The 11,223-nt window shown below is 40.8% G+C and overlaps 2 protein-coding genes across 2 annotated transcripts in view; one reads left to right on the forward strand and one right to left on the reverse strand.

The window, feature by feature from the left end:
- The window catches only part of LOC117807743 (steroid 17-alpha-hydroxylase/17,20 lyase), a 10,679-nt gene extending 8,946 nt beyond the window's left edge, over positions 1 to 1,733 (forward strand). Inside the window, exon 8 of the mRNA XM_034677142.1 lies at positions 1,716 to 1,733. Within this exon, the coding sequence (XP_034533033.1) occupies positions 1,716 to 1,733 (18 nt within the window). The remainder of the gene's footprint in view (positions 1 to 1,715) is intronic.
- A 3,535-nt stretch (positions 1,734 to 5,268) lies between these two features.
- Positions 5,269 to 11,013, reverse strand: LOC117807094 (tetratricopeptide repeat protein 39B-like). Its single transcript, XM_034676150.1, has 11 exons — positions 10,941 to 11,013; positions 10,708 to 10,816; positions 10,550 to 10,617; positions 10,407 to 10,466; positions 10,159 to 10,320; positions 9,946 to 10,037; positions 9,737 to 9,857; positions 9,469 to 9,580; positions 8,426 to 8,543; positions 8,141 to 8,257; positions 5,269 to 8,056 (listed from the first exon to the last, which is right to left on the reverse strand). The coding sequence occupies exons 1-11, from the start codon at positions 11,004 to 11,006 to the stop codon at positions 7,960 to 7,962; spliced, it is 1,122 nt and encodes a 373-aa protein (XP_034532041.1). The 5' UTR covers positions 11,007 to 11,013; the 3' UTR covers positions 5,269 to 7,959.
- Positions 11,014 to 11,223: the final 210 nt, after the last annotated feature.

The raw sequence follows: 11,223 nt of genomic DNA on the forward strand, positions 1-11,223 counted from the left end.
AGTACAGGTGAGTCTGATCACAGGTACAGGTGAGTCTGATCACAAGTACAGGTGAGTCTGATCACAGGTACAGGTGAGTCTGATCACAGGTACAGGTGAGTCTGATCACAGGTACAGGTGAGCCTGATTACCTGCTGAGAGGCTGAGAGCAGCACCTGGAGGAGGCACAGGAGAAGAGAGAGAGAGAGAACACACAACACACCTCGGCACAGAACAACAGGTTACAAGAGTCTGGGTTTTCCTACATGGATATACACACACACACACACACACACACACACACACACACACACACACACACACACACACACACACACACACACACACACGATCAATAGGGTGACTCAGTCCGAGGTACAAACTGTGTGTGATCAGTTTGTGTTTGAACAGTTAACTCAACATTCACACGAAGAAGAACCAACAAACATTTTCTGTGAGCTCATCCCCCAAAAAGGGGCGGAGCCAAATCAAATCCAGATCGACTCTAGAGACAGGTCCAGAGAATGACAGGTTACACATATCACTGCAACACCGACATCAGACTTCTACTGTATACATGAGTGTGTATAGCTTCCTGAGATAAATAACAAACAAACTGAAGACAAGGCCGATACCTTTAGCAGGTTTACTGAGTAGCCTCTGAAGCTAAGCTAGTTAGCATGCAGTACAGACATTTTCAACTTTATTGTTTGTTAATAACGAACGTGTAAATAAACGTGTGTCAAGGAGGAAGGAAGAAGTGACGTGTCCTTGAGTCTACGAAGGCAACCGGTAACGGTATCATGGCTTTCAGGTTCTTATTAATTATTTCATTATGTACACACACACACACACACACACACACACACACACACACACCTATTAACCTGTGTGACGATTGTTCGTACGCTTCAAAATATGGATGACGAGACGTGTTTTCTTTTAACAGCAGAAATGACGTCAGGCCACGCCGCTCTTTTGTTTGGATTAAAAGGCTAACAACATCAACGTAGCACACATCGGCGTTTCAGTTAGCTAACATTTCACTTTAGCAGTTATGGGCTAAGGTTTGCTTTTTAACTTTTACATCTGACGTTAGCAAACTCACTTCTCTCCATGTCTCAAGTTAGCTGGTAATTAAATTGTTCTTTTAATGTTGTTAAGCTAACGTTAGCTTGTGTGTTTTAAGCTAACTGAAAGAAGTCAGGTAAAAACGGCCAAAACAGCATTTACAGGTAAGCCAGTGATTTTACTTTTGTTTGGATTAAAACGGCTAGCTGACCTCGCATTCAGTAGCTAAACACTTTTATTTCAACTTACAAAATCAATGTAGCACATAACTTGTTTTCAGTTAGCTAACATGGTTTAGGTTAGCTAACATTTCACTTTAGCGGTTATGGGCTAAGGTTTGCTATTTTACTTTTACATCTGACGTTAGCAAACTCACTTCTCCACGTCTCAGGTTAGCTGGCAATTAAATTGTTCTTATAATGTTGTCAAATTAACGTTAGCTTGTGTGTTTTAAGCTAACTGAAAGAAGTCGGGTAAAATCGGCCAAAACAAACAAAACAGCTAAGAATAAAGCCAGGGGAACTTTTATTGATATAAATAAGGTTTAGAAGTTATAAAGTTAGTTATATAATATTAATTTATTTTAGCTGTGCTTTTAAAAACTCATGCTACCCCCTGTGAACTCTTTCCTTCTTTTCTGTTAAGAGTCCCTGTTTTTGTTTCAGACCATCACATGTAACTGAATAGCCTTCAACTTTTCCTAAAAAGTATTAATATTGCTCAAACATAAACGACGAGACAAAGAACCACAAGTGATACAGATGAGCTGGCTGAAATCAAAAATATTTAATATAAACACAAGGCTGTAGAATCAAGAGAAAAGGCTGAATACTAAGACAGAAAGAGGCACATATACACAGAAACTCCTCAAACTATCACTCTTCTGTTTTTAGTTTATTGCACCACTTGGATCACCGTCTGTTACCGTAGTCTGTTAATAAACGGTGTCATCACTTCCTGCCGTGAAGCACAAACAGTACGATTATAAAAATGATTTAACATGATGAAGAAAAACATGCAAATACAGAAAACCTCCAGAGAGCCGACACACCAGGCACTGACACCGACTGAACCAAACACGAGCACCAAAGAACCAGAGCCCTCCAGAGAGAAACATCGTGACTGTTTGTTTTCTACGACTGTTTTAGTGTTGATCGCCTCTAACGAGCTCGAAGGTCGCTCCGAATATTTAAAATCTTTTTAAATTGGCGACTCCAAAAAATAACTTTTTACGACGCTTTGTGGTTCCACTGTTCTTCAATTCTCAATCACAGATGAAAGACAGGATTTCAGAATTCTGTCTTTGATGTCAGAATTCTAGTTGCTCTCCATACTGACTGCTGACACCTGATTGGTCGACACTACTAAGGCTAAAATCCAGACCCTGAGATCCAGATTCAACATGTTTCTGAATCAGAATCTGTAAAGTTCCATCTGGCTTCCTTCAGCGGTATGAACCTGAAACAGGAACTGATGTTCTTGTGATGTTCTTGTAATTAACGGGTCTTCAGTTTGCTGAAATAACAACATCATGATGCAGATTAGTCCAAAGTCCAAAGTCAAGCTTTGTCAGGTCTGTCCTCAAGAGGAGAAGAAAACTACGTCTACAATGTTTGTTTGTTGAATGGAGGTCTATGAAAGAGGATTAGAGACACTGATGTTCTTTTTAGCTCTGACCTTCTTCATGGAATGTTCCATTTGTTCTCAGAATTCTGACATCAAAGACAGAATTCTGATATCATCAGAGACAGAATTCTGACATCATCAAAGACAGAATTCTGACATCATCAAAGACAGAATTCTGACATCAAAGACAGAATTCTGACATCATCAAAGACAGAATTCTGACATCATCAAAGACAGAATTCTGACATCATCAAAGACAGAATTCTGACATCAAAGACAGAATTCTGACATCATCAAAGACAGAATTCTGACATCATCAGAGACAGAATTCTGACATCATCAAAGACAAAATTCTGACATCATCAAAGACAGAATTCTGACATCATCAAAGACACAATTCTGACATCATCAAAGACACAATTCTGGAATTCTGTCTTTGATGATGTCAGAACACCTGCTGTTGCTCTCCATACACTGTTCTTCCTGCTGACACCTGATTGGTGGATACTACTCAGACAACAGACATAGACCAGAACCCTTCTCAGACGACACAGTTTCTACATTTTTATGGCTGGCTTCCTTCAGCAGTATGAACCTGAAACAGGAACTGATGTTCTTGTGGTCTTAAGTTTAGCTCTTCTAACAAACTTTAAAGAGTTGCACAAAGATTGTCTTGGTTTTAAAGGACAAACATCCTTTGGAGAAACAACGGTTAGCTCAGATACACCCTTGAGAGTTTCTCAAAGAGACATCCCACAATGTAGGACTTTTGTAAAAGTTGACGTACAATGAAACCACAAATACTTTAGTCAAGTAATGATGCTAACTTGTTTTTAAAAATTCCAAGCTAATAGGCACGGTCTATTTGCCTAATATGTAAACGAGGGATTTATAGCATGCTAGCATTGTAGCATAAGCTAGGAGTGTGATTTGAACACATCAAACCAGACTGAACATTTTAATAGTTCATTACTGACACGTATGTTTGAACATTTGATGTTTACTGAGTTTAATTTTGTTTCTGTGGAAGCTAAACACGGAACTAGCATGTTAGCTAAGAACTCAGGTAGGTTAGCCACGACTTTCAAACTGGAGGACTCTGGTCCATTTGTAGACTTTTAAAGACTGTACCAACAAGTTTGTGAATATTTACTGCACTTGGCAAATTCTCAAAGTTTCACACGAACACGTAAATAAAATGACACGCAGACATTTAGTAGGCACAGAGAAAGAAAAACACACGAACATGAAGACACACAGGAATCATTTGGTCTTTAGGTGGATACATTCCTCACAGAAGGAAGGCGGAATGTTCCCACCGTGTTATTATATTAATGGAGTCTGAGACGTACGATGTGGAGGTAAAGATTAAAGTGAAGTGGTTCCTGTTTGTATTGTTTGGGACTGAATTACTTTAATCTGTTACATGGTTTAATCTGACATGCAGAGTTGAGCTCTCCTGCTTTTTGGGATATTAGAGCTTCTTTAATCCGCCAATGCTCCAAATACAACTTGTAGGAAACCATTGTACCCTTTATGGTTTGACACAGCTCTGTGAATATCTCGTACCTGAAATATGATCAACAGACAGAACAAAGTCTGGAAACCTCTCCCATCGTGTCGTGGTGAAAACATGGATTGTGCTTTTTCAAAAGTTTCTAATCTCATAAAGAGAAACTCATGGTTATGGTTGATGTGACTTCAGTTATGTAAAAGGAATACAAGGTGACATATAACACACACACATGGAACAGTCCATCGCTCTTAGTGTCTTTGTTCACAGACAGACCGAACAACCTGCAGCAGATCCAGACTGAACCATGATGGAAATGAAACCTTCATGATTTCAGTATTTCATCAAGAAAAGGTCGAGGAACATTTAGAGAAAGTTTCATCTAAGCAAACATTTCTCAGAGGCAGAGCAGCTTCGTTTGGGATTCTTTAGACCATAGAGTCGGTAAAAGCAGCAGGGGGTCCCAACAGAGACCACCCTGTTAGAGCAACAGTTGGTGGACCAGTTTATCTGTGTTGCTAACAGGTCATTTTTTTATCCATCTAAATTATTGTTTTTAATTTTATGTGATTATTTATTTTGTAATTCATTATTTTAATGGTTTTAATCTATTCTTTTTATTTTCTCTGATGTGATGTCATCTTCTTCTTAAACCCATTTTATTGTCCTTAAATGCTTTTTTAAAAATGTATTTTTATTTTTTATCTAACTTATTAATGATCTTTAGTTTTATTTGATTATTTCTTTTTTCATTTATTATTCTAATGCTCTTAATTTATCCTTTCTATTTTCTCTGATCTTTCCTTTTCATTGTCAAACTTCTATTCACAGAATTTTGTTACATTTATTATTAAATCATATATTTTTCATTATTATTCTATTACATTTATTATTACAGTTTATTCTTATTTCATTAAAGAAAAACAATGTTGTTCCATTGGTGCAAAATTGAGATGTTAATGAGGTTCTTACTGTAATATGATCAAACTCATTGCTCACATAGAGGTTATATAACAAATAATATAATTTGATTACATTTTATAATTTGTGTTAAACTAATTAAAGGATGTTTTTTCTTTGAATGTCACAGGTGGAACATTGATACTTGGCATATTAATTTTGTACATATTGGTATAAATTATTTTGGTTTTTTGCATCACTCAGGTCTTTCTATCCGACTCGCACGGCTCTCTTTGGTGCCACTGAAGGCTTTATGAGGAGATCTCACGTTTAAACCCCTTCATTTGAAAGTCCCAGACTCTGCTGCCTCTGAGAAATAAAAACCTGAGACCACAATAAACCTTCAGACCGGACTCACAGACAAACTAACTAACAGATGCAGATCTTTTATATTGCTGCTAAATGTGTGCGTTTCCAGCTGCTCCTGTTTGCTTTGCTTGAATGTGCCTATTGCCCGGTATGTGCAAGCTTGGAATGAGTGTGTTATGCTTTACGCCGTGTGTGTGTGTGTGTGTGTGTGTGTGTGTTAATATAAGCCACGGTTGGTGAAAAGGCTGCGACTGCGTGTGCACTGACATGTGTGTGTGTGTGTGTGTTGATGTGCTCTGTGCACGTGTGGCGTTCGGAGATCAAAAAGGCAAAGTATGAAGAAGAAAATATCAAGCATATATTTATATATAATGTGTGTGTGAACACACAGCTCTCTCTGCTGCACATGTAAAGCACTCTTCACTTTTATCATCTAAAGATAAACCGGCTTTAATGATGACGTGGTTCAGTGTAAGGCCTGGATTCATGTAGTGGTGTTAAAGGTCCGTTTCTTAGCTTTAGTTTGGGCTCGTTCAGAGATTCAAAGGGCAACAGAGGGGGAAGACGAGCGACTGCCATCTGAGACGTGTTGGTAATACTGATTTTCTTCTCAGATCTCTCATAACGTGACGACATGACAGCTCCCCAAAAGTGAAGCCAAAATATTCAGAGCTCCCCCTGCTGACTGACTTATAAGGCCCGCCTTCTCCATGTTATCAGATGGAACATGGGTCAAAGTGTAAAATCAAATAGAGGTCAAATAAACGTTGATTTACTGTATGTCTCAGTGTTCGTGTTTCTGACTCGTCTAGCGGTCTAAGTGCCCCACATACAGAGGCTACAGTCCTCGTCGCAGGGGTCACCGTTTCGATTCCCGACCGTCGACCATTTCCTGCATGTCTTCCCCCGCTCTCTACTCCCCATACTTCCTGTCTCTCTTCAGTTGTCCTATGGAATAAAGGCAAAAGCCCCCCCCCCCAAAAAAAAGGGAAAAAAAAAAAGAGGGATGAATCAGGAAAGAGGGGAGGGGCTAATGAAATGTTCTCTTTTTAGAGTTCTAGAACTCTGCCTTTGATCTCAGAATTCTAGAACTCTGCCTTTGATCTCAGAATTCTAGAACTCTGCCTTTGATGTCAGAATTCTAGAACTCCGCCTTTGATGCCAGAATTCTAGAACCCTGCCTTTGATGTCAGAATTCTAGAACTCTGCCTTTGATGTCAGAATTCTAGAACTCTGCCTTTGATGCCAGAATTCTAGAACTCTGCCTTTGATGTCAGAATTCTAGAACTCCGCCTTTGATGCCAGAATTCTAGAACCCTGCCTTTGATGTCACAGGCAGAATTCTATTCCATGATCAAAGCTATGATTGGCAGCTGTGTCGACCAATGAGTAGGGTTGCAAAGGGGTGGAAAATGTCTAGAAAGTTACCCTTAAATTTCCACGGGAAGTTAAGCTGGGGGATTTTGGAAATATTCCAAATTGGAAACCTTCCATGGGAATGAACTGGGAATTGAGGGTAATTTAATGGAAAGGTATCATAGCCAAGCATAAATATTTGTTTTGTTCTAAGCAGACATCCATCCAAAGTAGAAATCCTCTGTGCTTCATGTGATGGAGGAATGCACAGTGCATGTAGGGGGCGTGGCCTCAATAGCCCTGCAGTAAGCATTGTGCTATGTGCATGTGATTGAGGAATAGCAGACATATTCAACTGTACTCATGAAATCTGGTTGTTATAGTCAGGATTATGCTAAAATATATTTTCCCAACTATATTTAAGTTCCCTATTAAGAGCCAACCTTCAATTTAGTAAATTCCTGCTTTATTCCTGTTCATTCCCATGGAAAGTTTACAACTTTGAAAATTCCCTACCAATGAGGCTCCCGCAGCGCTGTGACATTTTTGCCGATCTGGACTGGACTGCCGTCTCTGAAAACGTCACCATGATAAGATGTCAGTGCCCTTTGCACCTGTATTTTGGCTTCACTTTTGTACAGTGGGAGGATGCAGTGGTGTGTCGTCCGTCTGTTTGTACAGTCGATGGTTTAAAAGGAGATCTGCAAACCTTATTTTGTGCTTCTGTGTGAACATGCAGCGGTGTTGCAGCGCTCCTCCCTGAAGTCGCTCTGAGATAAACCCTCGCCCTGCGTGAGAAGCCCTTACAGTGAACCTCTTCCTGTTTGAGTCGAGTTAATCTGTTAGTAATGTGATCAAACTGACATTTGGCATCAAACCGCTGCACCGTGTTTCCTGTTAATACGTCAGTTTCTGCTTGAGAGGAAGCCCGAGCCGGTTTGAGGAGAGGTGCAAGCTTAAATAATCTCATCCGTCCATCAAATAAAGGAATAAATAAGGAGAAAGAACCATAAATATACGACTGCTATCCTAAAAACAAGAGTCCTGCTGGACCTGTGATCTCACACCCTGATTCACGTCTTCATCCCTGGGTTCTTGGTTTGGACTCTGTAGCTTCCAGCTGCACTGAGACTTGTTCTGGAGCACTAAGGGGTGCTGATAGGGGATCCTTTGAGGCTGCCGAGGGCCGCGTGGATCCTGAAGTGCAGCCTGGACTCCATGGAGTAGTCCTTGTAGTTGGTCCTGATGAAGAAGACAAGCACTCAGTCTGGTTCTTCAGGGTATAAATAAACAGGGTAGGTAGAAGTCTTTGGTAAGAGGACTTACTTGGCGTTTTCGATGTAGGTGGTGGCCTTGGTGAAGTCTCCCTGCTGTTTGTAGAGCAGACCCAGCTCGTAGAGGGTGAAGGGGATCAGGTAGTGATCGTATCTGATACGACTCTCACTGGAAGTCAACATGAACACAGATACCAGACTTTATCTTATCTCTCTCACACCTCCAGGAGATAAACCTGAACCGGTCTGACGGCATGTCTCTGTGTGTGTGTGTGTGTGTGTGTGTGTGTGTGTGTGTGTGTGTGTGTGTGTGAGTGTGTGTGTGTGTGTGTGTTACCTGGAGAGAACCTGTGTGAAGCAGAGCTCAGCCTGCAGTAACCGGCCCAGGTGTTTCAGACAGAGCCCCTTCAACATCTGGACCAGGCAGCTGTCGTCTGGATGGAACTCTGACGGGTCTGAGCGGAGGAAACAGACCACCAGACCTTTAAATCCTGTTTACAAACCCCCCCGCTGTAAAGTACCTGGTTTTAACATCAGGTAGGACCCTATCTGGTCTTTAAGCAGACCCAGATCTCTGAGGCATAGATAGACCTAGATGCTGACGACACTTTCAGGGATTTTGAAGCATCACATTAAGAAGAAACAGCTAAATGTTCCTCATGTCCCTCACAGAGAGAGAGCTTTCTGTTTCTATGCCCCTAAACTCTGAACTCTCTGGACATTAAAACAGAGAGCTCTCTGAGTGTTTTTAAAAGTAAAGATTTAACTTTTTAATCTGGCTTTTAACTTGGAGACATTTATTTTTCTGGTATTTATCTGATTTTATTTTAATAATTGTATTGGAATGATTTTATTTTAATTTTTCTGATATTCATGAGATTTTATTTTACTGATTTTATTAGAATGCATTTTTTGTCCTGGTATTTATCTGGTTCGATTTTATTGATTTTGTTGTAATGATTTAATTTAATTTTCTCTGATATTTATCTGATTTTTTTTAATTGATTTTATTTTATTTTTCTGGTGTTTATTTTATTTATTGTATTGTATTTTCTGATATTTATCTGATTTTATTGTATTTTTCTGGAATTTCTCTGCTTTTAATTTATTGATTTTACTTCCTCTGATATTCATCTGATTTTATTTCAATTGATTTTATTTTATTTTTTTGGTATTTATTTTATTTTTTTGGTATTTATTTTATTTTTTTGGTATTTATTTTATTTATTTTATTGTATTTTCTGATATTTCTCTGATTTTATTTTATTTTTCTGATATTCATTTGATTTGATTTCATTGATTTTATTTTATTTGCTTTGATATTTCTCTGATTTGATTTGATTGACGTGTTAGCAGGAGCCCTTATATCTTTGAACTCACTGGCGTCACTGCTGAGCTGCTCCTCCGCCGCCTCTAAGGTGATCAGCAGTGCCTCGGTGGCGTCGGCTCTCTTCCCGACGATGGTGAAACCGTTCCAGACGTACATCATCTCCTACAGAAAAACAAACATCAACAATTTAATGAGACGTTCTGCTTTTTCACACGCCTGATAAATGTCTGTGAGTGACCACACACATGTATTTGGATGCGTGTGTATGGCGTGCTGATGTATGGCGTGCTGATGTATGGCGTGCTGATGTGTGCGTACCAGAGCAGGGATGATCAGTGGGACAGGGCTAGCAGCTTTGTAGCGTCTAGACTTCCTCACTGCAAACTTCTCCGTCGGGATGGACTTCCCCGCCAGGCGCTGTTTCAGCCCCTCCACCTGCCTGCATGCAGAGAGGAACACGTGTCTACTTCCACACTGAGGACCCTGAATAAGTCCCAAACCATCCATCACCTCCGCACCAGACTTACCGAAACAGCTCCACGATGTCCTCTCCGGTCTTCTTCGCGTCCTCCTCAGACATCATGCTGAGGATGGCTGCTTTCTGGTACACATAAATCGCCTACAAAGATAAAGTAGAAGAAGAAGAGCTCATCATCACGAGATTAGTCATACTTTAGAACACAAACACGTTGATGAAGAAGCGTCCGCCGGATGTCAAGGACTCACGACGACCGGCTTACCTTGGACCAGCGGCTCTCTTTGCACAGCAGGTCGGCGTAGTGGTAAGCCTGCTCCCACTCCTGCTGGTAGGAGTGAGTCCACATCAGCTCCCAGTAACACAGGTGGTGGATCTGCTTCCACTCCTGCTGGCTGCTGATGCACTCCTCGTACCGGGCGCGGGCCTGAAATACACGAAAACCCCAGAACATCAACGTTCAGGATCTCCTATCTCTCTGTGAGGGGAATCAAAGTTCGGCTTGTTCCCAACCTTCTCAAAGTTTCCTCGAAGAGTCGCGATACGAGCGGAGTAGAAGAGGATGATGGATCCCTGAAACACCAACAGAGGAGGTTAAACTCTGACTCCTCTTTAGATCTTCACTTTGATCTAAATCTGGTTTCTCTTGGACTTACTTTGGGGTACTTGTGTTTGTACGGCTCCAGCAGAGCTTCAGCCTCCACCAGGTTCCCCTCTCCAGTCCCTGTTCAGACACATTCACACCATCATCATCATCACGTCATCACATCCTTTGAATCATACTCGTCCTGTACGAGGAGAAAGCGACTCCTACCGAGTATCAGCGACACGTATGTGTGGTAGAAGAGCAGCGTCAGAGCGCAGAGGATGGACCTCAGACTTTGACTGGACGCTCCCTCTCTGAGCTGAGACAAACCAAATCCCTGAGGAGAGACACACAGCGTCATAACCCGACGATTACCTGCCTCACAAGAGTTTCACAGCTAGTTTCAAAGTCCTTTAAAGTGAGCTCAACTTTCATTCGGCGCAGATTTCGGTGTCACTGACCCTGTTTCCTGAGAATCCGATGAACTCCAACAACCTCAGAACCCTCTGAGGGAGGAGGGACAACATCTGAAAGTCAAAGAGAGGAGGCCGTTTCAAAATAACATACTCAAAGCTTGAAGTTTGTCAACATCTGTGATGATACTGCGTCTTTGGGTCTGTTTTCATGGGGATTCGGCGATATGCAGACGATACTTGCCTCTATGTGTCAGAAAAAAATCTGTAAAAATGAGCTGTGGGATTAAAACCTTAAAATCAAAAAATTCGAGCTAAATTTCAGATCAAG

The sequence above is a fragment of the Notolabrus celidotus genome, chromosome 23, assembly GCF_009762535.1.
Source record: "Notolabrus celidotus isolate fNotCel1 chromosome 23, fNotCel1.pri, whole genome shotgun sequence".
Classification (NCBI taxonomy): Eukaryota; Metazoa; Chordata; class Actinopteri; order Labriformes; family Labridae; genus Notolabrus; species Notolabrus celidotus.